The sequence below is a fragment of the Anguilla anguilla genome, chromosome 3 (assembly GCF_013347855.1).
Source record: "Anguilla anguilla isolate fAngAng1 chromosome 3, fAngAng1.pri, whole genome shotgun sequence".
NCBI classification, from domain to species: domain Eukaryota; kingdom Metazoa; phylum Chordata; class Actinopteri; order Anguilliformes; family Anguillidae; genus Anguilla; species Anguilla anguilla.
This window is the reverse complement of record NC_049203.1, coordinates 6,128,703-6,150,500: the sequence shown is the minus strand read 5'-3', so window position 1 is coordinate 6,150,500 and position 21,798 is coordinate 6,128,703. Positions and strand designations below refer to the sequence as shown.

Genomic DNA, 21,798 nt, shown 5'->3' with positions numbered 1-21,798 from the left:
ATCAAAACGCTGTTTATTTACTTGTTCTGCAACAGACGCTAGCCACATAGCGACACATCTCCTAATATACGTTTAACTTGGACGACGATAAGGAAAAGTTTATTATTGCAACTGTAGCGTTAGCAAAGTCGTTGCCAATATTGTAACCCAAATGATACCGCATTTCCATCCGATGATCGCAAGAAGTGACTTGGCTAGACTACAACGTTATATTTGAATTGACTGCAATCTATGTTGCCTATCTGATATTCATTGCGGATGTTATATATTCAGTGGATACTAAAGCATGCATTGCCTTTAAATAGTTTTATTTTATAACTATCTCCGTTTTTCGTGATAGTTTTTTTCGTCTGGCTACATACTATGCTACCAACTTATTTTTTACAGTCTCTGCTCAGGTCGCAGCAGTAGTCCCGTGTGGGACATGTAGCTGGCTAACTCTGGGGAGCAAAACGAAATAAGCAGACGTTGATATTCGTCACCTGAATGCATTTATTATTATACTTTTTTAAATTTATCATTTAAACAATTCCAGTAAGACAGACTGAAATTCAACAAGGGAAGCTAACCTCTACGCGGTTAGTAGGCTACCGATTCCTTTAATGCTTGCGTTCAGTGTTATTTTACGGACCCAAGCAAGAGGTTTGTGGTTGCACCGTCTTACCAGGACACCGAGTTTAATTGGAGAACAGTGCAGGTATGACAGTGCAAAAATTGTGATTTAGGCTACTTCATTCGAGCCCTCGCTGTGGAATGAACTGTTCGTTAAATTTGCAACGCCGTATATACTTATAGACTTCATTTCATAAAGACTCGATTTTAAAGTTAAACATGCACCTCACGTTAATATTAATTTATTTTTGGTCTGTGCGAGCCAAATCATAAAACATCAGAATGATGTTTTAGCAAATATGCTGTCCTGATCTCCCCCCGTACATACATCATACTGACTATACATCATATTCTATACATCATATTCAAAACGTCTTGTGCTAAATCACCTTTCCTGTCTGCTCTGGCCAACAACTAGCCCCAAGACTAAGATTGTCTCATGTATTAACATTCTTTGAGGGAGAGTTCCATTTTATATATTGTGATATTTTTGAACTATTTGATGCGTTTATCACTCGAAAGTGAACATGTTCCCTTAATTTGCTGATTCATACAATAAGTAGATACATTCATATTATGTTTCCAGAATGTCATCCGCAATCCCACTGGCAGCAGTATGTCAGGTGACCTCTACCCCCGACAAAGAGGCCAACTTCACAGCTTGCAAAAGACTGGTGGAACAGGCAAAGGAGAGGGGTGCCTGCATGGTCTTCCTTCCAGAGGGCTTTGACTACATTGGGTCCAGTCGTGATGAAACCCTCCAGCTGTCTGAGAGCATGGAAGGGGAGACAATCTCACGCTACGCTGAGCTGGCCAGGTGCGTTACAGGCACACTCACCCGATCACATTTCCAAAACTATGGGAATGCAGGACATGACTATGTGCACTAAGATTTTTGTATATAATGAGGCACACACATACTTTATTTGGTTGGCACTGTAGGGAGTGTTTGCTGTCAATTACCATCCTTCCTTGTTGATTTCTTTCTCCAGGAAGTTGGAGGTTTGGCTTTCGCTCGGTGGATTTCATGAACGAGGGGAAAGCTGGGAGAGTGACAGGCGGATCTACAATAGCCACGTCATTGTAGACGCACAGGGTATTGACTGCACAGAAACAGTGTCGATAACAGTAATTGTAGATGGAGAAATGCACGCATGCACTTGTGTACAGACAACCTCACGCATTTACATTTTAGACCTTTGGCAGACACTCTTATCCAGATGGACTTACTGTACGTGCTCTAGCGTACTTTCTTACATACAGTCCATTTACACAGTGAGGTATTTACCAAAGCAATTCAGGTTAAGTTCCTTGTTTATGCGTGCAGTGGTTGTGCCCCACAACCTCAGAGTCACAAGCCACAGACACGCAAACAGACGCTCACATATATACACTTGGCTGTAGTTACCTCTCAGTGTTCCTCTTCTTCTAGGAGATATAGTGTCGGTGTACAGGAAGGGCCACCTGTTTGATGTGGAGTTGGCAGGAAAGGGTGTGTCCCTGAAAGAGAGTGCATTCACCATCCCAGGACCCTGCCTAACCCCCCCTGTCCAGACGCCCATCGGCAAGGTCACCGCGCATGCATTTCACTGTAAAAGGCTACACTTAAGTGAGCAACAGGACATGTCTTTTGTATGCATTTGTGTACACATGTATGTATGGATATATTTGCTTGCGTTCCAGGTGGGATTGGGTGTATGCTATGATCTGCGATTTCCGGAGCTGTCATTGGCTCTCATGCGGCAGGGGGCGGAGATTCTCACATATCCGTCGGCTTTCACTGTGACCACAGGGGCAGCCCACTGGGAGGTGAGGCTCTCACACAATGCATGCTGGGATAGGCTCTGGCACCCCCTGTGACCCTACCCAGGATAAGCGGGTATAGTTAATGGATGGATGTACAGTTGAGTTAAAACAGTGTACACAGCGCAGGATACAAGCGATCAGATGCTTGGCAGTGTTATGACAACTGTGAATGATAATCAAGGATATCTGTGTGCTGGTCTGGCATTTATATTTTCCATTTAGATTATGAGCTCATGCATGGAAATTTGCATCACATCAGTTCATAAGTCTCTGTCTCTACTAATGGAGAAAGACAATCACAAGTGTAAAAGCAGCAATGGTTATCCCCTCATAATAGAATAATTCCTGGGAAACAACATTTTGCCATCAAGCTTACTCACCAATGGCGTACTAGATATGCATTGATGTGATGTGATTTGCATTCATAATTCTGTTGAGACTGCTACCTGGATTTATGTGAGGTTTGAATGGCATCTCTTGGTTGGTTAAAGTTTCCCCGTGTGTTTTGAGTTAATTCGGGTTGCGCCTCGGGCGCGCACTCCTGCTAACCGCGACAGGTGCTCCTTCGCGCCCGAGCCATCGAGACGCAGTGCTTCGTCCTGGCCGCCGCCCAGGTGGGCAGTCACCACGCCAAGAGGGCCTCGTACGGCCACGCCCTGGCCGTGGACCCGTGGGGGGCGGTGATGGGCGACTGCGGGGGCGTGGAAGTGGGCGTGGCCCTGGTGGAGATTGACATGCAGAAGCTGAGGGATACGCGGCGGGACATGCCAGTGCAGCAGCACCGAAGGGAGGCCACGTTCTACAGCAGCCTGGACTGAGCGGAGAAGGCCCATTGAGGCCCATTTTTATGTTCATTCAGATGACCTGGTATGAAAATATAGGTTATGAGGGAAGACTTAAACTCTTTAAGCTTTAGTAAAAGGAGACTTGGGGGTGATTTGATTGAGGCTTTTAAATTCGTAAAAGGGGATCAACAAAGTGAACTACAAGAGATTCTTCAGGCTGAGTTCTGTCAGTAGAATGAGGGGACATAAATGAAAATTAGAAAAGGTAAAATGGTTATTTTATGTTTTCAAGTTGAAACTCCTGCATAGTATGCCTTTAAAAATACCGTATGATATAATCGAACAACTTGTTTTTGCAAGATGCCTTCCACTCCTCACTTACGATGAGCTGATTGACTAAGTGCATTTAATTATGTAAATGTAAGTAAATCCAAAGATCATGTATCGTCTACTGATGCAAGTGCCTCTTGCTTAATTCTGCTGTGTCACTTTTGTTCAGTATGACCAACTGTAATTAGTCAGATCTGTTAAAGTATTCTCAAAGTGTCTAGCTTCCCTCTTTGGTTTCATTTTTTAAAATTCAGTCTCCCAAATCCCACAATTATGGGTCTTCGTTGTTGTATAATGTTGTTTGAAAAAGGTCCATATCCTGTTGCTTGGTGTATGTTAACAAATGAGCCATTTGTCTTGTTGAATGTGTTTTCACTATTATTAATTTAATTCTTGTTTTATTTTGAGATGTATTTTAAGGGGGTTGTGTTCTTCATGATTTTAGTAATTATAGGCAAATAATTATATTTAACGTATTTATTTTACAGTAATCTTGATTTTGGACCAAGACCGATTTTGGAAAGATATTTGATATAAAGTTTCAAAAGAAATTATCATTGGACTCGTTGCGTGTTTGCTCTTTGGCACATTCGAAATGTCAACTAAATATTTCTGTTTATTTGTAGGGTACATTACTTGTAGCATAATTGTTATATTACAACACTAATAATATGTGTTATACTGTACTACAACCACGGCCAACATTTCGCCGACATATTTACAACAAAATAGCTTCCTGGAGCTATAGGCAGATGGCGCTACGGCAGAAATCGGTCGGTGTATTGCTAGATAATTTTCAGCAAGAACTCGATGGTGCCCGTCTGAGCCAAGCGTCTATCAACACCGTCCAAAACACACAGTAGCCTACGCGCCCACGACCATGAGTCGAAAACGAACCCATTGTTTCGCCGAAGCTAATCTCTCCTCCGACCCCGAAAACAGCTACATGGATACGACAGGTCCCCCTACTCGGCTTGATGAAGATTTTTCAGAATTTGAAGCGGACGAGGAGTTACTGAGTTCCGTGAGCGACATTACTGAGCACCTCGGGAGGAACATTTCTGTCGTGCTTGAAGCAGCCCTGTCCGAAATCAGAAAGATGGTCAGCGTCCGAATACGGGTTCTTAAGATGGAGCTTCGAGAGAAAACTGATGAAATTGAAATTTTAAAGGCGAGATTGGAGACGGTGGAGAGAGATGGGAGAGATCAGTTTCCCGGCTCGATGATTGCCGAAGCGACAGCTGCCTTGAGGAAATCAGATTTTCATCCGGGTAATAAATACAACAGTGACCCAAAAAAAGCAAAGCCAGGAACCCCCGGAATAAAAAAAGAGAATATAGATGCGATTTGTGACTACCTGATGAAAGACAAGAATTCGCGTGGTGCTGAAGTGGATAGCGACGGGAACGTCCCTCCGTCCAGTAACGACAGAGACAGCCGACATGACCCGCAGCCGCACGCCTCGGTCAACCTGTGGACGGAGAGTGGTATCAATAGTGCGGTACCAGGAGACGGGGAGACAGATACGAGCCCCGAGGACATATTCAGCATGTTGCCGTCAGGAAGCAAAAGGATATATGATTACGAATGGATAACTGGAGTGGAATACTCGTCGGATTTGAAAGGTAGCATGCTTGCTTGCCAGTTTCTTTTTGAACAAGTTATTAAAGCACATGTGTGAAAGTTAAAGCCTTCGGACTTTATTTCGTTTTAACGACACTTCTCAATTCCCAATCAATGTCCAATTAATTTTGCCACATACCCTTTTATTTTAGTTCTGTTTTCCCCAAAAGCAGTGTGCGTACTACATTTCTTGTGTGTGTGTGTGTGTGTGTGTGTGTGTGAGCTTAAACTAATTAGAAAAATCACCCTAGATACCTCATAACCTCCTACTCTCACATGCTTATGCAGAAAAGAAGACTTTTTCCATGTTCTTTCCTAGGTGGGAGGGAACCGAAATGTGAGAGCGGCACCCCCGTAGATGAGAATGAAGAGGAAGAGGATGAGTCTGAGGGAACGAGGCGTGATCTGTCCCAGCCCACCACCCCCCTCGACCACGCCAACACTCCCGAGTTCCTCCAGGGCTCCCCGCACGGTGACGACAGTGTGGCGGCGGACGACCACGCAGAGAGTGTGGACACAGGTGAGCGTTTCGTTCATGACGAGCCCCTCGATGGCGAGTCTCTCGATGTCCCACACGCGAATGCGTTCTGTACCTTTTCCCCCTTCCTCTCTCTTTGTTGCGCCCCAGGTCAGCCATTCTCCCACACCTACCTCTGTCCCCTGTGCGGAACCTTCTGTCCCGACGCCTTGTTTCTGGAGGAGCACTTGAAAGCGGTGCACCGGGACAGCAACCTCCACTCCGTCCAGTCCGCCTCCTCCAGTCCTCCCGCGGCGCTGGCGGGCGAGGGCAGCGGCGACCCCGGCAGGCGGGGCGGGGCCGAGGAGCGGGCGGCCGGGCGGGGGGCGTCGCGGGAGAGGAAGGTGGAGGGCGGCTACGAGTGCGGAGACTGCGGCCGGCACTTCAACTACCTGGGCAACCTGCGGCAGCACCAGCGCATCCACACGGGCGAGAAGCCCTTCGTGTGCCCGGAGTGCGGGGAGCGCTTCCGGCACGCGGCCCGGCTGAAGAGCCACCGGCTGGGCCACAGCGGGGCGGAGAGCCCCTTCCCCTGCCCCCAGTGCGGGAAGGGCTTCCCGGTGCTGTCGGGGCTCAAGCGGCACCAGCGCGTGCACACGGGCGAGAGCCCCTACGCCTGCCCGCAGTGCGGCCGCCGCTTCAAGGAGCTGGGCAACCTGTACACGCACCAGCGCATCCACAGCGGCGCCACGCCCTACCCCTGCCACCAGTGCGGCCGCAGCTTCCGCCACCTGGGCACCTACAAGAGCCACCGCTGCACCCCCGCGCAGTGACCCGCCCCCCCCCCCCCACCCCCACCTGGGCGCCTACAAGAGCCACTGCTGCACCCCCGCGCAGTGACCCGCCCCATGCCCCCCCCCCACACCCCCCAACTGGGCGCCTACAAGAGCCACCGCTGCACCCCCAGACGAGAGCCCTCACTGTCCTCCGCCCCCCCCCGCATCGCCCCCCATCCGAGTGGCTGACAAACTGGAACCCAAAAACGTAGGTGGTTTCGCCCCGGCTGAGTAATGCGATGGACCCTTCGGGATGAACAGGCTGTCTCTGTGAAGCGTATCTGCGCTTGTAGGAGCATGTGTGCATGCGTCCACTACTTCTCTCAAAGGGACACTTCGAAAGCACCTGCCGCAAACAGGCAAAGAAACACCGAAATACCTTTAGCTACTGGCGAACAGGCCGCCCCTTCCTGCGTGGTCCTTGCATTATGACGTGATTGAGTCGAAACGTTGTGTGTGTGCATGAGGTAAACGGTTTAATTTCTCCATGTTTAGTGTGGCTGTGGACACAACATGCACGCACGTTACAGTGCGCTCAGACACAACTGCATCACAAGACACGACGTGAGACTTCTGTACCTATGCAGACACCTGCAGAGACGTTTCGAGCACTTGTAATCGCACCTTAAACAGCATCCGCACGTTGGTATTTTCACTGATTCGCTGTCACGCGGACTTCTGTCTCTGAGCTGCAGTTTCACTTTTTTTCATCGTTTTAAAAAAATTCCAGCCCTTTAAACTGGCCAAGTGTACCTGGGAAGGAAATGGACCAAAAAATGCAACAACAACAAAAATGTAACAAAACAAAACCCTCACACTGGTTCCACCTTGTGGACATCCCATGCCACTGCACTGGTTCAACTCGCTGATGATGGGGCCTCAGATATTTTCCTCAGACTGCCCACTAGGAATATTTAAGTAGTTTTATTACCTTTGATTTCCAGACAGTATGTAAGCTGATTTTGCTATATGTTTCCAGGTTTTTAAAGAAAATCTCCCTTTTCCAGTATGTCTACTTGCCTTAGTGAACAAGACCTTGTGAAAATGTGTTTTGACATGAACCTTGTCCTTTTGCAGCTTCATTTCAGTGGGCCTGCAATGCATTGTGGGAGGAAGTAAGATGCATAGGAAGTCATGGAGACTTACAGTGAAACTATACTATATATAGCATACAATTATGGAGACTGTGTAGTGGTGCCATACTACAGTGATCCCATGCCATGCCAGTTCTCGAAGCTAATTAGTCTCCACAGCATCCCATGAAAGTTGTGTTTTTAATGCAGATTAATAAGTAAGTTATTCCAAACATAAAATGAAGTCTACAGATTTAACTTTATAACACATTTGAGCAAAACAACCTTCAAATCTGTTATTTTAAAAATTATTTTAAAATATATATGTATCCGCAGCTGATCACCAAATCTTTTGGACTGTTTCTGAAGTCAAAACATGTGATGTTATAAAGTTATTCTGGATGAATGGTTTATTGGAAAAGCAGTGGTGGAATGATAGGGACCGATAATCTGCTTTTTAATAAACATGTTCCTGCTTATGCTGTTCAGTAATTATACGTGTACGCAGCACAAAAGTACGGCACAATGGAACGTTTTGTACTGATTTTGCGACAGTCAAGAGCTGGAGGAACTGACACTGACTAACAAAGCGATTTTAAGAGTTGAACTGAGGGGTGTACAGTTAACTAAATATATACAAAATAAAAATAATCTGCTGTCAGTTCTAACTATTCAACGATCTGTTGAATTTTTGTTTTGACACAAGGAATGCAAATCATGGCCCGATCAGTGACAGCTCCAGCCACAGTCTGTCAACATCCGGCTACATTACTGAGATAAATTACATTTAAACTTGACAGAGGCTGAAAATGAGAGTGCTGCACCTGTCATTGAAAGGAGTATGGGGGCTAAGGCTGGGGCTGGTTTACCGTGGACGGTTTGAGTGGTTATGGAAGAACAGTGCATTTCAGAGATCCAGGCCAGATCCAGGGAATTGTTCTTCAATTAGGATCGGACATAGGTCCATTCGGCAGACCGGTTGCAGTGTCATAGCAGTACTCCTCCTCACGTATTAAAGTAAAATAGTGTGGAGAGATGGAAGGAGAGACGGAGAGACGTGTCTGGGCTGATGGCTAGATGGCTCTGTTTCAAACACAAAAACACACAGCGCTGCAGGATTAATGTTTAAACTGTACTGCAGGCGCACACGCAAAAACAGATTTCATAATTAAGATGTATTGGGCGGGAGTGGTTCTGCTTTGCTTTCCTGTGTTCCAGCTCTGAAGACGTCTGTCGCCAGCCACAGGTCTACATTCAGTGCGAAGCAGCCACGTGAAACTGGATGATATGTGTAGATATAAATATCCACGGCGTGTTTACTTATCTAAATTTATGTTAACATCGTGGGGCTCCCTGAAAAGAATGTAGAGGAAGGCGATTCCCGTTGAGGAAACAAAATGGCCTGGAGCTTTGGAAGCATGTCGTACGGATTTATGCCCTTAAATAAGGGGATTTGTTTCACCGCTGCGCTGACGAATTCCCTCGAAAGAGCGCTCTGTTGCGAGATGGCCTTGTTTAAGCCCGACGGCATTTTAATACGCAGAAATCGATGCGCCTTATTAACATATAAATCGCGCACGTTTGTAATCTGCATATGTTTAGCGTTTAAAAAAAAGTACAAACGTGCCAGAAAACACGTGGATGAGGTGTGACGTTCACGGTTTATGTATGCTCTGTCGCGACACGGGTGCCGGTGTCACGACAGCAGCCATGTCCTGACAGATGGCTGACCACACATTATGCACACATTATCTGGGGGTAACTCTTGAAGCAGTTCAGGTTAGTTTTGAAAGGCTGGAATGGGAGTTTGTCAGCAAAACCACTGCTTCATATTCAAGACGAATCAGCTAGGTGTGTATTTCTCAGAAGAATTTTCCTGCATTACAATACTTGGCATGTTTTAAAAAAAAAAAAAATTTATATTCAGGCTCGACAGAGGAGACCCCCGGTGAATTGAAAATGACTTGTACAGGCACCTTTAAATTAAAATATATTAAGTCTAGCTGATGCTGCCCTGGGGTGACTTCCCTTGTCCATCGCTCTCCTGGAGGCTCACTGGTGGCTGTTTGGCCTGATTATCACGCATCGGGTTCTTTGAGGGTGTTTTTTGGCTCTCTTGATTACCCGCAGAGGAAGCCACAGGCGGACCAGGAGGCAGGCTGGGAGTTTTTCCAGGGCTTTGCATTAATGATGGAAAAGTGCCGCCAGCTCCTCCGGCCAGGTTGTTTAAATTTTATTTTTGGGGGGGCGCGCCGCGCCACGCAGGCCACATTACTGATGGGATGAATCATGTCGAACCGCCTCGTTCTCGTCATTCTCACCTCTCTGTGTGTTTGTGAGACTCACCTCCACCTTGATTCCCCTAACTAACAAAGGAAATGTCTTCAGCAAACCAGAAATACCACATTTTAAAAAAATTCTTCCTCCTCCCAATTTGGAAGGCCCAGTTTCCAGCCGCATTTATTGGAGTAGCCAATCGTGAGCTCTCCTCAGAAGCACGTGACGGCAAGCCGCACCTTTTCACGCTATGATCCAAATTTTGATCATCACCCTTTGTGGGGTGAAGTCACTTTGTGTGTGTAGCTTGAGCAAGCGAACTGCAGTACCCTGGTGACCAGCAGAGGGTGCTGGTGATCAATGAGACACAGTCATCCTGGCCTCCCATCCCTCCCTCCCTACCCTGGCTAACACTATGGCCAATTTTGCCATCTCATTCTCTGGCTGAAGATGCAGCCGTGTCGCACATTGACATTGGTGCAAAGAGGAGCGCGTAGCACTCAGGGAGCTACTCAGGAATATGCCTTTTAGTTGGAGAGCGTGCTGTAAAAAGCATTTGCTCTTAGTGCAGCGGTGTGCCAAGTGGTCACAAACGAGCTGCGTTTTTGAAGCTCACTTCCTGGTCCTGTTGAGAGACGTCTGGCTCCAGTACAGGCATTTCAGCCAGCCGGTTCATTGTAAGTCAACGGTGCCAGTACAGTCAAAATAAGAAGTCCGTAATTATTTTCTTGGAGACTTCCGTGGTTTCAAAGACAACGGGTGTCGTCACTTTGTCCATATTTTTTGTACAGTCTGTGCAATGTGCCCCAACGCCTGGGTAAATCTTAACCAAACGTCTGGCAAGATGTGAGGCATAAACTGTAGAGAGACCTGCTCTTTAGCCATATGTGAATCCCCCATGGGAGGTGTGGTGGGGGGGGGGGGGGTTTGTACCTTGAACTGGCACTTAATACCTTCTCTATCTGTTACTCTGTCTGAATAAAAAAAAGAAATATGGGGAAAGGGGAAGAGGAGCTTGCCTGCTCTCCTTTAAAAAAAAGTTTATGAGATTTTTTTGAGGTAATATATATATAGTATAGTATATAGTATATAATCTGTAGTATATAGATTTTTAAGACTTCAAGGATTTTATGCACTCTTTTTTTCCGGTCCCTTTTTTTGTCATCAGTTGGCTACAGATATGATAGCATGGATCGGAAGGTATTTCTGAATGTGGAAAAAAAAAAAAAAAAAAAGATTAAAATAGTCTTCTGGAAAAGCAGAAGCCCTCATCATGTGCTCGTAAAAGAGGTCTTCAGGGTAGACTGAGAAAGACAGAGATGAGAGAAGAGAGAGCGAGGGAGCGAAGGAGGCAGAGGAGGAGAGAGGTCTCGGATAAGTGGATCTCAGAAAGAGGGGGTGACGGGATCGCGGAAGGAGAGGTGGGCCTCTGAAGCATCTCGTTAGCGCCTTCGCGCCGTTCGCCCCTCGACGGGGCGGGGTGCCGTCCGCGAATTTCGGAGTCATCTCCTCAAAATTTCAACCCATTTACACTGTCCTCCTGGCCTGCCCGGAACGCACTGACATGTTATTTTGTCCTGAGCCAAAGAGAGCAGGCTCAGTCTTCGCGCTCAGGCAAAGGAGAGCCAAGATGGCCGTGTCTTTGGCCAGTGAGAAGAGCTGAAACCCGAACGATCAGTAGCAGGGATGCTTTTAATATCCATAACAAGAGATCCCTATACCTGACTATGTATTTTACAAAGCTTCCGTACTACTGACAAAAAACTGTTAACCCTGGTCCTGACAGAGAGACATAATTATCATTAATATTTATATTTTCATATATATCTGTGTTTTTACTTTAGAGCCATATTATTATTCACAGTTCTTGATTATTACATTTTTATAATGATAACTGCAACAGCGAAATACTGCCTGTGAAATTGGGATACTTTTATGGAAATGCAGCAGGATTTTTTGCGATACTTTCTATTTAAAGTCAATTTTTAAACCCAATTTTTGTATATTTTTCTCCCAAACTGGAAAGCAATGCTTCTCAAAAAATCATCCTGCATTTTCATAAAAGTATCCCAATTTCACCGGTAGTATTTCGCTGTTCCAATTATCATTGTAATAATTTAATAATTAAGCCAATTTTTAAACCTGATTTATGGATATTGGAAAAAATCTGATTGATTTTGTGAGCCCGTCTCCACACTGAAACACCTTCTGTCAGTCTGGGAGGTGACAGACAAGCCCGCACTCTTGTCCCAAACAGGTGCATTCCGGCACCGTGAACTTCTCCCCAGGTCCACCAGCTGAGCTGCTGTACAAAAAAACACATTCATTAGCAATACCGGCATTTGCCGCGCTGGATAACAGCTGAAATCCATCCAATTGGCTGGCAAAGAAATCGGTACATTCCTTCTGTTGTTAATTCTCTTGCTTTATTATTTGGACAATTTGTGAATTCATGAATTATGAATTTATTCTGCGGTTATTATTCATATCATTTGCAGTTGCAAAACCTGTCCCTGCTGTAGTTTTAGAAACAATGAATGCTCTGCAGCTGACTAATGGTACGATTTGTTTTGGCAGTTAATGAAGAGAAAGTGAATAGAAAATTCAAAAAGCAAATAAAATTTCCGTTATGGAAACTGATAAAACACACAGGCACACACATATAGGCACATGTGTGCACACATGTACACACACACAAACACACGCACATGCACACACACCCCCACACCCACACCCACACACAGACACACACACAAACTCACGCCCCCTGACACACACACACTCACACACACACACACAAACACACGCACATGCACACACACCCCCACACCCACACCCACACCCACACACAGACACACACACAAACTCACGCCCCCTCACACAGACACACACACACACACACACACACACGTGTGGTACGTGGGCATGTGGAGGTTTAGAGCTGTGGCAGGCCTATCTGGCTCGCTTCTGTCAGCGGCCGCGATATCGCACCCGTGCATGTAGATGAGTATAAATTGGCGAAGCCTGAGTGCACTATCCATCTGGTTCCTCTGCAGGAGGCTGTATCTAAAGCCTTCTGAAGCTGGGGAAATCGTACATAATACAAGAACTCGTTTTTTTTTTTCTTCTCTGTCTCCGACATCGACCTCCACCGCTTCCCCCGTCTGTAAAAAAAAAAGGGGGCAATTATCCGGAGGTCGCCTGCTCTACAATCCCCTAAGCATCCTCTTCGAAAGTATCTTTGCTCTGATCCGTAATGCCTGCAATGCGTTTTCCATTTAGGAACACAGCGTCTAACGCGGTGCCTTACAAAAGTGCGTCCGCGAAGGCTTAAGCGACAGGCAAAAGCCGGCGGCGCCTCAACAGCGTGGCAGATAATAGCAGTAATCAGCACGCGAACCACAAACCGACGGCTGAGCCGTGCGCTTCGAGGGGGGAAGCGTGGGATCGCATCGAGGTGTGATACCCAGGTGTCCTGGTCAGCGGGGGTCGCTCCATGAGCACGGCTGGGGAGACAATAGGACATTCCAAATTAGGGTGGGAATTGGGTACGCTCAGCCCTGTGTTGGGTGCCAGATTGTTTTTTTTTTAAAGAATAAATCAGTACATAAACATTCACCATAAGGGTAACTGCATGAGGCAGTTGGAGATGTGGTGGTAAATGGGTTTGAGTGGATGTAGCATAGTTAGAGCACGCTTACTCTACAGGGTTGGAGTCCTGATCGATGTGGTCACTTCTGGCACTACGATCCTTACTTCACTCTAGTGTTTCTTTTGCGCCTCTACATCATGAAACCTATGCACTTGTTGTACGTCGCTCTGGATAAGAGCGTCTGCTAAATGCCTATAATGTAATGTAATGTAATGTAAACTCATAGTAAATGCTGAGTTTTAGCCTTAAACGCAGAAATAGAAACCTGCCTTTAATAGAGCTGCTTGAAGTGAATTTATCCACAAACTAGGCATGCAAGTTGAATAATTAGTGTTGGATTCATTGGGCAGTAGCTGTGTAACTCCCACTCAACCATCTGTGTGCTTAAGGAGGGACAGACTCCTTAATTCAGCCGTGTGACTCAGAAAATCGTCAACATTTTAAAAACGGTCAAAATGGTGGACGCGTAGGTTGCTTTGCAAACTGCGCTTTGCAGACTAAACTGTGTTCGGAGAAAGGAAAAATGATGTCGTCTTTTTATTCTTCAGCAGCGTTTAGAATGGCGAAAACTGTAATTTTAATAATCTGTGCTGGGGACAATGAACAAACAACAATGGCTGCTATAACGACTTGCATTCAGCAGGGTTTGCAGCGGTGAACTTTGACCCCTCTGCTCCTCTGATTGGCTGATTGTCAGCTCCTGTGATTGGCAGAGGATTCAAAACACACTTTGTATTCAGACTGCCTCTTGGGTCTCTACCCTATTTTAACTAAGTCAAGTTGTTATGGTAGTTTTTTTTTTATGGTTCCGTGTTTTCTCTGGCTTGTTATGGATGTTATTGTAAGATTTGTGGTAAGATTCTAGTTAAATTACTATACATTTAGAGTTTTATAGATGTTGCCTGAACAATTACTGGTTTGGGTGTACTGTTAGCCAGATCAGCCATCGTTGCTCATATAATTTAGGCAAATGTGCTGATGTCTTCCTTTATTGTGAGCCACTCCACCAAATGAATGCAAAACAATGCAATTACCCAGACATGGAATTAATCAGAAAGTTCCAAAAGAACAAATCTGCGTCTGAAGCTAAATTTTTCTGGGTCTTCACCTGCGTCCTCCAGCTGTGCTGTACGCGTGTCGTTCCTTATTCAGTCTCGTCTCTTCCGTATCAGTTGGAATTTCATCAGAGCTCACCTGAATGTTCAAAAGACTGCAGGTGTCAGTTCCACTTCGGCTGCCGCTGCATCATAACCCTGTGTTATTTTATTCATTTAATTTTTTTTTGAAAATTCTGTTTATTCATTTTCCATATTCACAGTATAACAAAACATAACATAACATAAAACCAGTTCTATAACAATAGATATTACATTTGACACATACTGTACATACACACTACTTTTCCCTCCCACACTGAGATAGGTTCCCCAACATTACTCTCACCCCACAAAGTAAAAATACAGAGATAAACATAAAAAAATAAAAATAGTTAATAAATTAAATAGATTCCATGTAAGTCATCCATGGGTCCCATAATCCTGTGTTATTAATGCTATTGCTTAATAAAGCATTTGCATCTGAGTTATACTTCCTTAAAAAATATGTTGCTGGTTGAGTTCATTCTGTATGAATAAATATTTCTTGTTTTGAGGGACTGTGTTTTTTGAATAGGACATTACTGAGACGGTTACAGTAAATGTTTTGCTGGACTTTTTCTGGCTATTCTGTGCTGCGGTTCTCCTTTTGTGTTCTCCTTTTTTTTGGGAGTCCCCCGGCCGGCACAGTCGCACGTCAGCCCAGTGCACAGCTGAGACCAGTGCGAACGTCTCAGCCAGAGCCACTACCAGGCCAGGGAGCCTGCAAATGAGGTGCTTTCTGTGTTTCGTAACAGTGCCGTCCAAGCCCACACTGCACAGATGGGAAGGTGCTTCTAAATGTCAGATTCACGCTGTTCACTGCACCCCCCCCCTCCCACCCCCCAGCCCCCCCCGCCCCCCATGACAGATCCCAGACCAGCCCTGGCCTCGGATTCCGCCGTCCTCCCAAGAGCCGCACTGCGTGGTGCAAAGATAATCCACTCGCAGGGGGGCAGGGAGTCTGTTGGGGCGCACTATGTGGCAGACCATCACTGAGAGAGCAGGATGGAGGCAGTGTCACTGCTCTCAGAACTGCCATACTCTCTCCCCTCCCCCTTTTTCATCCACTCGAGAAAAATAAAATTTTATGTTATTTCGAATTACACACAATAAGTATGTCCAGTGTTAATTTAACTCTTGACAGAGTACATACGAGTCCAGTTGGGACCATACAGTATGTATTCTGTGAGAGTTGGTTTGACTCTGAAAACTCAGTGTTCTGTGGTTTGTTCTTATTGAATTTAATAAGGATGTCAAGGATGTCAAGGATATATTTCAGAAACTCATTTTCAGGCAAAAACCCTAAATGCATTTTCACATGTCACTGTTATGTGAAACATGAAACCCATTTATTTTACAGGAACCTTCTGATCCCAGCTAGTGCTCTTCTCTGTTATCCCTTAAAATGACATGCAGTGTGTGGGGTGGGGTTGGGGGGGTGGGGTGGGCGGGGGGGAATTATTTATTTTTGGCTGGACCGCAACAGCGGGGCCAGCCCTACAAACATGAGTGTCTGTGACTGAGTGACTGAGTGACTGAGTGATGAAGTTACACCATTGGTCGGCTGAGTTACGCAGTCACACCATGGGTCGGCTGGATCGCGTGTGTTAGGTCCAGCCATATACTAGGCTTTAACCTGGTCTTGTTATAAAAGAGCCTTTTTTTTCCTGTCAACCGGCCTGAAAGTTGCGTGGTTTGCAGGCCAGTAAAATGGAGGGAAAAGTGTATACCAGGATGCTCCGGGAACAACAACGATGTCACCGTTATGGTACTGTAATTGCACTCTTGGTCATGTTCACAGATTCCAGCCGCTGGCTGCGTTCAGAGCAGGGAAAGACGACCGAAAGACGATTACGGTTCTCTCCGAGGCACAGCGGCGGACCCACAGAAAAGTACAAACACAAGGTAGACAAAAAATTGTGATTTTTTTTTTCTTTCTTTTTTTCAATTTCAACCCACAATCCTCAAACATGAACCTGCATCATGACACACTAGAATACTCCAGTTACAGGCATCACAGCTTAACAGTAGTAGTAGTAGTAGTAGTAGTAGTAATAATAATAATAATAATAATAATAATAATAATAATAATAATGGGACTGGCAGAAGGAAGCTGATACCATTTTAATGTTTTAAGCTGAGTATTTGAAATGAGCGTATTCGCTGTAGCGGGGGATTCCTGGGTGGTTTGTCATTTAAACACACAATAACTAATTAAAACAAACAGTACAAATACAGCCAGGTACCTGGCACAGACATTACAGACATTCAGGCGGCTGCTTGCTTCGGCTGAAGCAGTATTATTCCATCCGTAAAAAGTGCAGCTTATACAGTTAAGCATGCCGTCAGCTAGATTGCAAATTGCATTGCCAGCAGCGCAATTCCTGTTATCGCGCAAATTGTCGAGCGCCTTCGCGATAAATTGCCGGTTGGATTTTTCTGGTGAGTGGAAAATTCCAGGGTGTTTTTTTTTTTTTTTCGTAGAAACCGTGACAACCAGAAGAAAGATTAACAGAGTTTCAGAGGGGTGGGAATAAAACGGGGCCCGCTGCGGCGTTACCCGCCATCAAATTCCTCTCTACCTCGGCAGCCGTTGCTGTGGCAACAGCATCACTTGATTGGTGTTGCAATGCAGGGGCCTGACAGATGCTGTTGGCCTGGAATGGTGAGAACAATGCCCCACCCTCACACAGTCCCACAAGATGTTTTTTTTCTTTTTTTTTTTTTTACCTGGGGGGGGGGGGGGGTCTGTTTATCCCATCTTATTTGCACCCCTGCCCAGACAATTGCCTTTCAAAGCAAAAACAAGCATGTGACCAATTATGCAAAAAAAGGTTAAAATAAACAAATGCCAAACAAACTGACTGCATACCTGAAAAAAGGGGAATGTTTTATCTGCTAAAGATGACATCTTTCTGTTAATTTTAATACACAATTACTTATCATTTACAGTCTTTTTTCTTGCTTTTGTGATTTATTATCCACTCTTCCTTTGCCGAGCCCTTCTTGTTCAGAAATTTTTGGATCATTGTTTTGTTGGAATATCCAAGGTTTCTTTAGCTAAATTTCCTTCACTGACTCTGGGATATCTGTTTCTAGGATTAACTGATATTTAGTTGAATCCATTCTTCTTTCCACCAGAACAATTTTTCCCCAAAGCGTAAAAGGTCAACCCCCATGCTTAATGGCTGACAAGGTCTAGAAATGTTTCCCCTTATTATTATTATTATTATTATTATTTTTCAGCCTGTCGTTATACAACTTATTTATTTTATACAAATATTTTGTGAAAGACTTTGTCGTTTAAAGTTCTCAGCTTTTTAATCTTTCGTAGCAGGCCGATGGCATTACTGAGCAGGATAACTGAACTTTCTTTCCTTCAAAGAGAGAGATAGCAGAGAGTTCAGATTCTGTCAATACACAGATGTGTGCTCTGTGGCAGGCTGACAATGTCTTTCAACTTTTCCCATCACCTAGACCTCATAAGAGATGGCAACCCATTTAGCATCAGCTGCTTAAAGGGAAGGATTCCGGCTGCATCCCATATCGACTGGGAAAGAAAAATCGCTCCCCATCAGAGTTCTAACTCCTGAGCTAGTTCTCTTATTTTTGAACTTTCTACGTTCCATCTAACTGCAGCTATCTATTCTGCAGTTATCCCCAGACACGAAAATGATCATTTTTGTCGCCTGCAGTGGATGTGAGTCTCTGGTCTTAATCATAAGAACCAGATATGTCGGTATGCTGAAACCTACGCTACAAGGGAGGTTCAATGAAAATAAATTAAATTGTGTTTTTGAAATTATTTTCACTGCAACGTGGTTTTGTAATCCAGCTCCAACACACTTGTATTATGTCAAAGAAATCTAAAGTACATTTCAACAAAAATTCTGCTGGGTGTCAGGAGGTTAAATATGCTAGACAGTGTAGTATAATGATTAAAGGACAGGGTTTGTAACTCAAGTGGGCTTGAATACCAGCTGGTTGTATCACAGAGCAGGGCATTTAACTTGAATTGCTTCAGTTAAAAATATCCTGCAATATTATTTGTATATTTGTATGTTAAAACATGTAATCTGTGTAATTTGGTCAAGATAAGAACATCTACTAAATTCTATTGTTAAAATGGAGAAACAATAAATGGACTGCAGCCCAGTTATAATTTCATATCTCAATACGCACATAGTAGACATATAATATAATAAAAAAATATAATGAAAAACTTTTGAGAAGATGAAGCGGTTATCTAGAGCAACTTAAACTGATTAAAAAAAAAAAAAAAAATACAATTCCTTTATGCAGCTGGACATTTTCTGGGTTAAGTACCTTGCTCAAATGTACAACAGCATCAAACCTGCAAGCCTTTTAAATACAAGCCCACTTCCCTAACCCATTATGCTACCCTGCCGTCGTCTGCGTAGTAGGTGCTCTTGCCCAGAGCGACTTGCAATAAGTGGAGAACATCAGTGCTAGTTTCGGGGATGCAGAAATGTGTTTTGTCAAGAAGACGGCACGACGGATGCAAAGCAAACAGAAATCAAAACTGACAGCGCTTTGCCCCAAGAGCGAAAACAAATAGGCGCCGGGGGCTCTTATCCGGAGTGACAGCGTGCGTTAAATGAGCACAGGTTGGGCTGAAATCTACCGCGGGACCTGTTTTTCTCGAGGGGGCGGTGATACAGTGGGGACAGGCACGGCTGCAATATCAAGCGGAAATGTTGATACATGAAACAGTTCCCCCTCAGGAAAAAAAAAAACATTTAATATGAACAAATATCTTGTAAGCAAGGTAATTAAAGAGAACGCCATTATCAGAAAATTATTATATTTTCCTCATCCTGATAAGGCACAGTTCCATGGATCGGCCCCACAATCTATTATCAGGGCCAAACACAATAAGCCCTACACTGTAAAATGTCCAGGGTTAACTGAACTCTAACAGAGTATGTATGAGTCCAACTGGGGCCGTATGTACTCTATAACGATGCATTTAACACTGAACATTCAACTGTGTAGTGTTTCGGTCGGCTGAGAAATCATCTAATTGCACACATTACATTACATTACAGGCATTTAGCAGATGCTCTTATCCAGAGTGACTTACATAGCATTTACATAGCAGGGTATATACTGAAGCAATGCAGGTTAAGTACCTTGCTCAAGGATAAAACGGCTGTGTCCTTGCCCGGGAATCAAACCCGTAACCTTCAGGTTACAAGACAAGTTCCTTGCCCATTGTACTACGCTGCGGTGGTGGTTAATTGGCTGATTGCAGTTCGTCCTCGTTAAAAGGGTCCTCCTGCAGCTCACGTCTTTGTGAGCCGACCTGGTCAACCGCGGCATGAAAAGAAGCGGAGGTGTTACCTGACGAGGATGCCTCACGTACTTGTCGGCCATTTCTTGAATCGACTACGGCAATTAGCGGTGGGGCCTGGCCACGGCTGGGCATTCCAAGGGTGGGGGAAAGCATAAGAAAGGAAACTTGAGAAACCGCCGTAGGAATGCAATGAGAGAGGAATGCAATGAGAGAGGAATTTAATGAGATGATATGTGATATAATATGCTGCGAAGACTCATTTTCTGAATTGTGCGAACTGAACTGGAATTGACCTCAGTCCTGATTCAAATATGAACATTATTTACAGTAAACTGTATGTATTTAAATTAAATGTATGTATGTAATGTATTTGATATCCATCCATCCATCCATCCATCCATCCATTAATTAACCTATTTATGCCAGGTCAGGGTCATTTGGGGGGGGGGGGGGGCAGGCGATTAGGGGGTTGCAGCCTATCCCAGCATTCATTGGGGCAAGAGGCAGGGATAAACCCTGGACTGGTTGCCCCTATGTATTCTATTCTAGTATATATCTAGACTATATCTAGTCTGAGGTAAAGACCAAGGCCGCTAGTCAAAGAAACTAAATCCATTCATTTCTCCTACGGGGACAAGGTTGTCTGCTCACAGCTGAAATTCGTGTCCTAACTCTCGTCTCCAAGCTCACGCGTGTGTGTGCTTGAAAGCACAAGGATTTGTACTCCCCTAACCCTTAGAAAAATAAACAAAGGTGAGAAGAAAAAGAGGAGGAAAAAAAGGGAAAAAGGGAAGGATGCTGGAAACAGACATGATGTGTCTGATTATGTGTGCCAGTTTAATACCAGTGGTGAAAAATGATTTTATAGATTCAGGCAACTGCATTCTCTGAAACTGTAATTAAAGAAAATTTTAAAAATGGGTTGAATTACTTCCGAGTTCTTACTGGCTTACTACATAGTGTGTCAAATAAAAATATATTCGTAGATTTTAGTTATCCCCTGTCCTTTTAAGGCCAAGAGTTATTTTATTTCAACAAACTGGGATATTTGCTACGAGGATTTTTATATACAAATAATATATTAATGAGTCAGAATTCATTTTAATATGTCTTAATACAATTGTTATTTATTTTATTATTGGCAGTTATTTATAAGCATTGTTTTGGTTTCATTCTGAATTCTTCTAACATAACTGCTGCAACACTCATGGAAAACATCATACTCATCATAATAGTTTGCATCCTTGACAGAAGTGTAAGAGGTGGGGTGGGGTGGGGTTGGGGGGGGGGGGGGGAGAAATGGAAAATTATCTTGAGTCAGAGAGAAGGAGAGAGGGATGGATTTATTATTAAGAGAGACAGAGAGTTAGGAGCTGCTCCGTGCACGTTGAGACACTGTGTGCATTCCAAGTAGCCTGCTTGTTGCTGGGGTAACCAGACTCAAGTAGTCTGCGACAGAGTCATCTGACAAGACACTTCATAAAGGATTTAAAAAAATAATAATAATTTTAAACGTGTTTCCGAAGAAACACGTTTTCCTATGATGTATATATTCCAGCCTGAGTCTCTTTTTGCCTTAACTAAATTTAATCGCTCACAGTGCAATTCAAATTAGTTAAGGGAAGATATTTAAGCAGGGTAATATTCTTCTCATTTAAATCAATTTTGCTGGTCAAATTACATGTTAATTAGAGGGCAGCTATTTCATTATAAAATGAATCTACGTTTTCTGCCATAAATTGAAGAGCTGAATAATCAAAAGCTAATTTGACACAGTTCTGAGTCAGATCACTTAATGAATCAAGTAGAAATATAAATACAAAAATATATGTATTTGAAATATGAGTATATGAAATAATTTGCAAAATGGATTTTAATGGATTAACTGCAGACA

General features: G+C 44.2%; 2 protein-coding genes across 3 annotated transcripts; both read left to right on the top strand.

The window, feature by feature from the left end:
* The first annotated feature begins 16 nt into the window (after positions 1 to 16).
* nit1 (nitrilase 1) lies at positions 17 to 3,352 on the top strand. Of its 2 annotated transcripts, none has more exons than XM_035411856.1 (6): positions 17 to 578; positions 1,199 to 1,429; positions 1,605 to 1,708; positions 2,045 to 2,181; positions 2,296 to 2,421; positions 2,976 to 3,352. In XM_035411856.1, exons 2-6 carry the CDS (start codon positions 1,200 to 1,202, stop codon positions 3,234 to 3,236), a joined length of 858 nt encoding a protein of 285 aa, XP_035267747.1. In that variant the 5' UTR covers positions 17 to 578; position 1,199; the 3' UTR covers positions 3,237 to 3,352. The 2 variants fall into 2 exon arrangements, with proteins under 2 accessions (XP_035267747.1, XP_035267746.1); XM_035411855.1 differs by having other exon boundaries at positions 19 to 697.
* Positions 3,353 to 4,326: 974 nt separating this feature from the next.
* On the top strand, positions 4,327 to 6,463 carry znf16l (zinc finger protein 16 like). The gene is made up of 3 exons (XM_035411808.1): positions 4,327 to 5,158; positions 5,476 to 5,676; positions 5,785 to 6,463. The coding sequence occupies exons 1-3, from the start codon at positions 4,414 to 4,416 to the stop codon at positions 6,444 to 6,446; spliced, it is 1,608 nt and encodes a 535-aa protein (XP_035267699.1). The 5' UTR covers positions 4,327 to 4,413; the 3' UTR covers positions 6,447 to 6,463.
* The last annotated feature ends 15,335 nt before the right edge of the window (positions 6,464 to 21,798 follow it).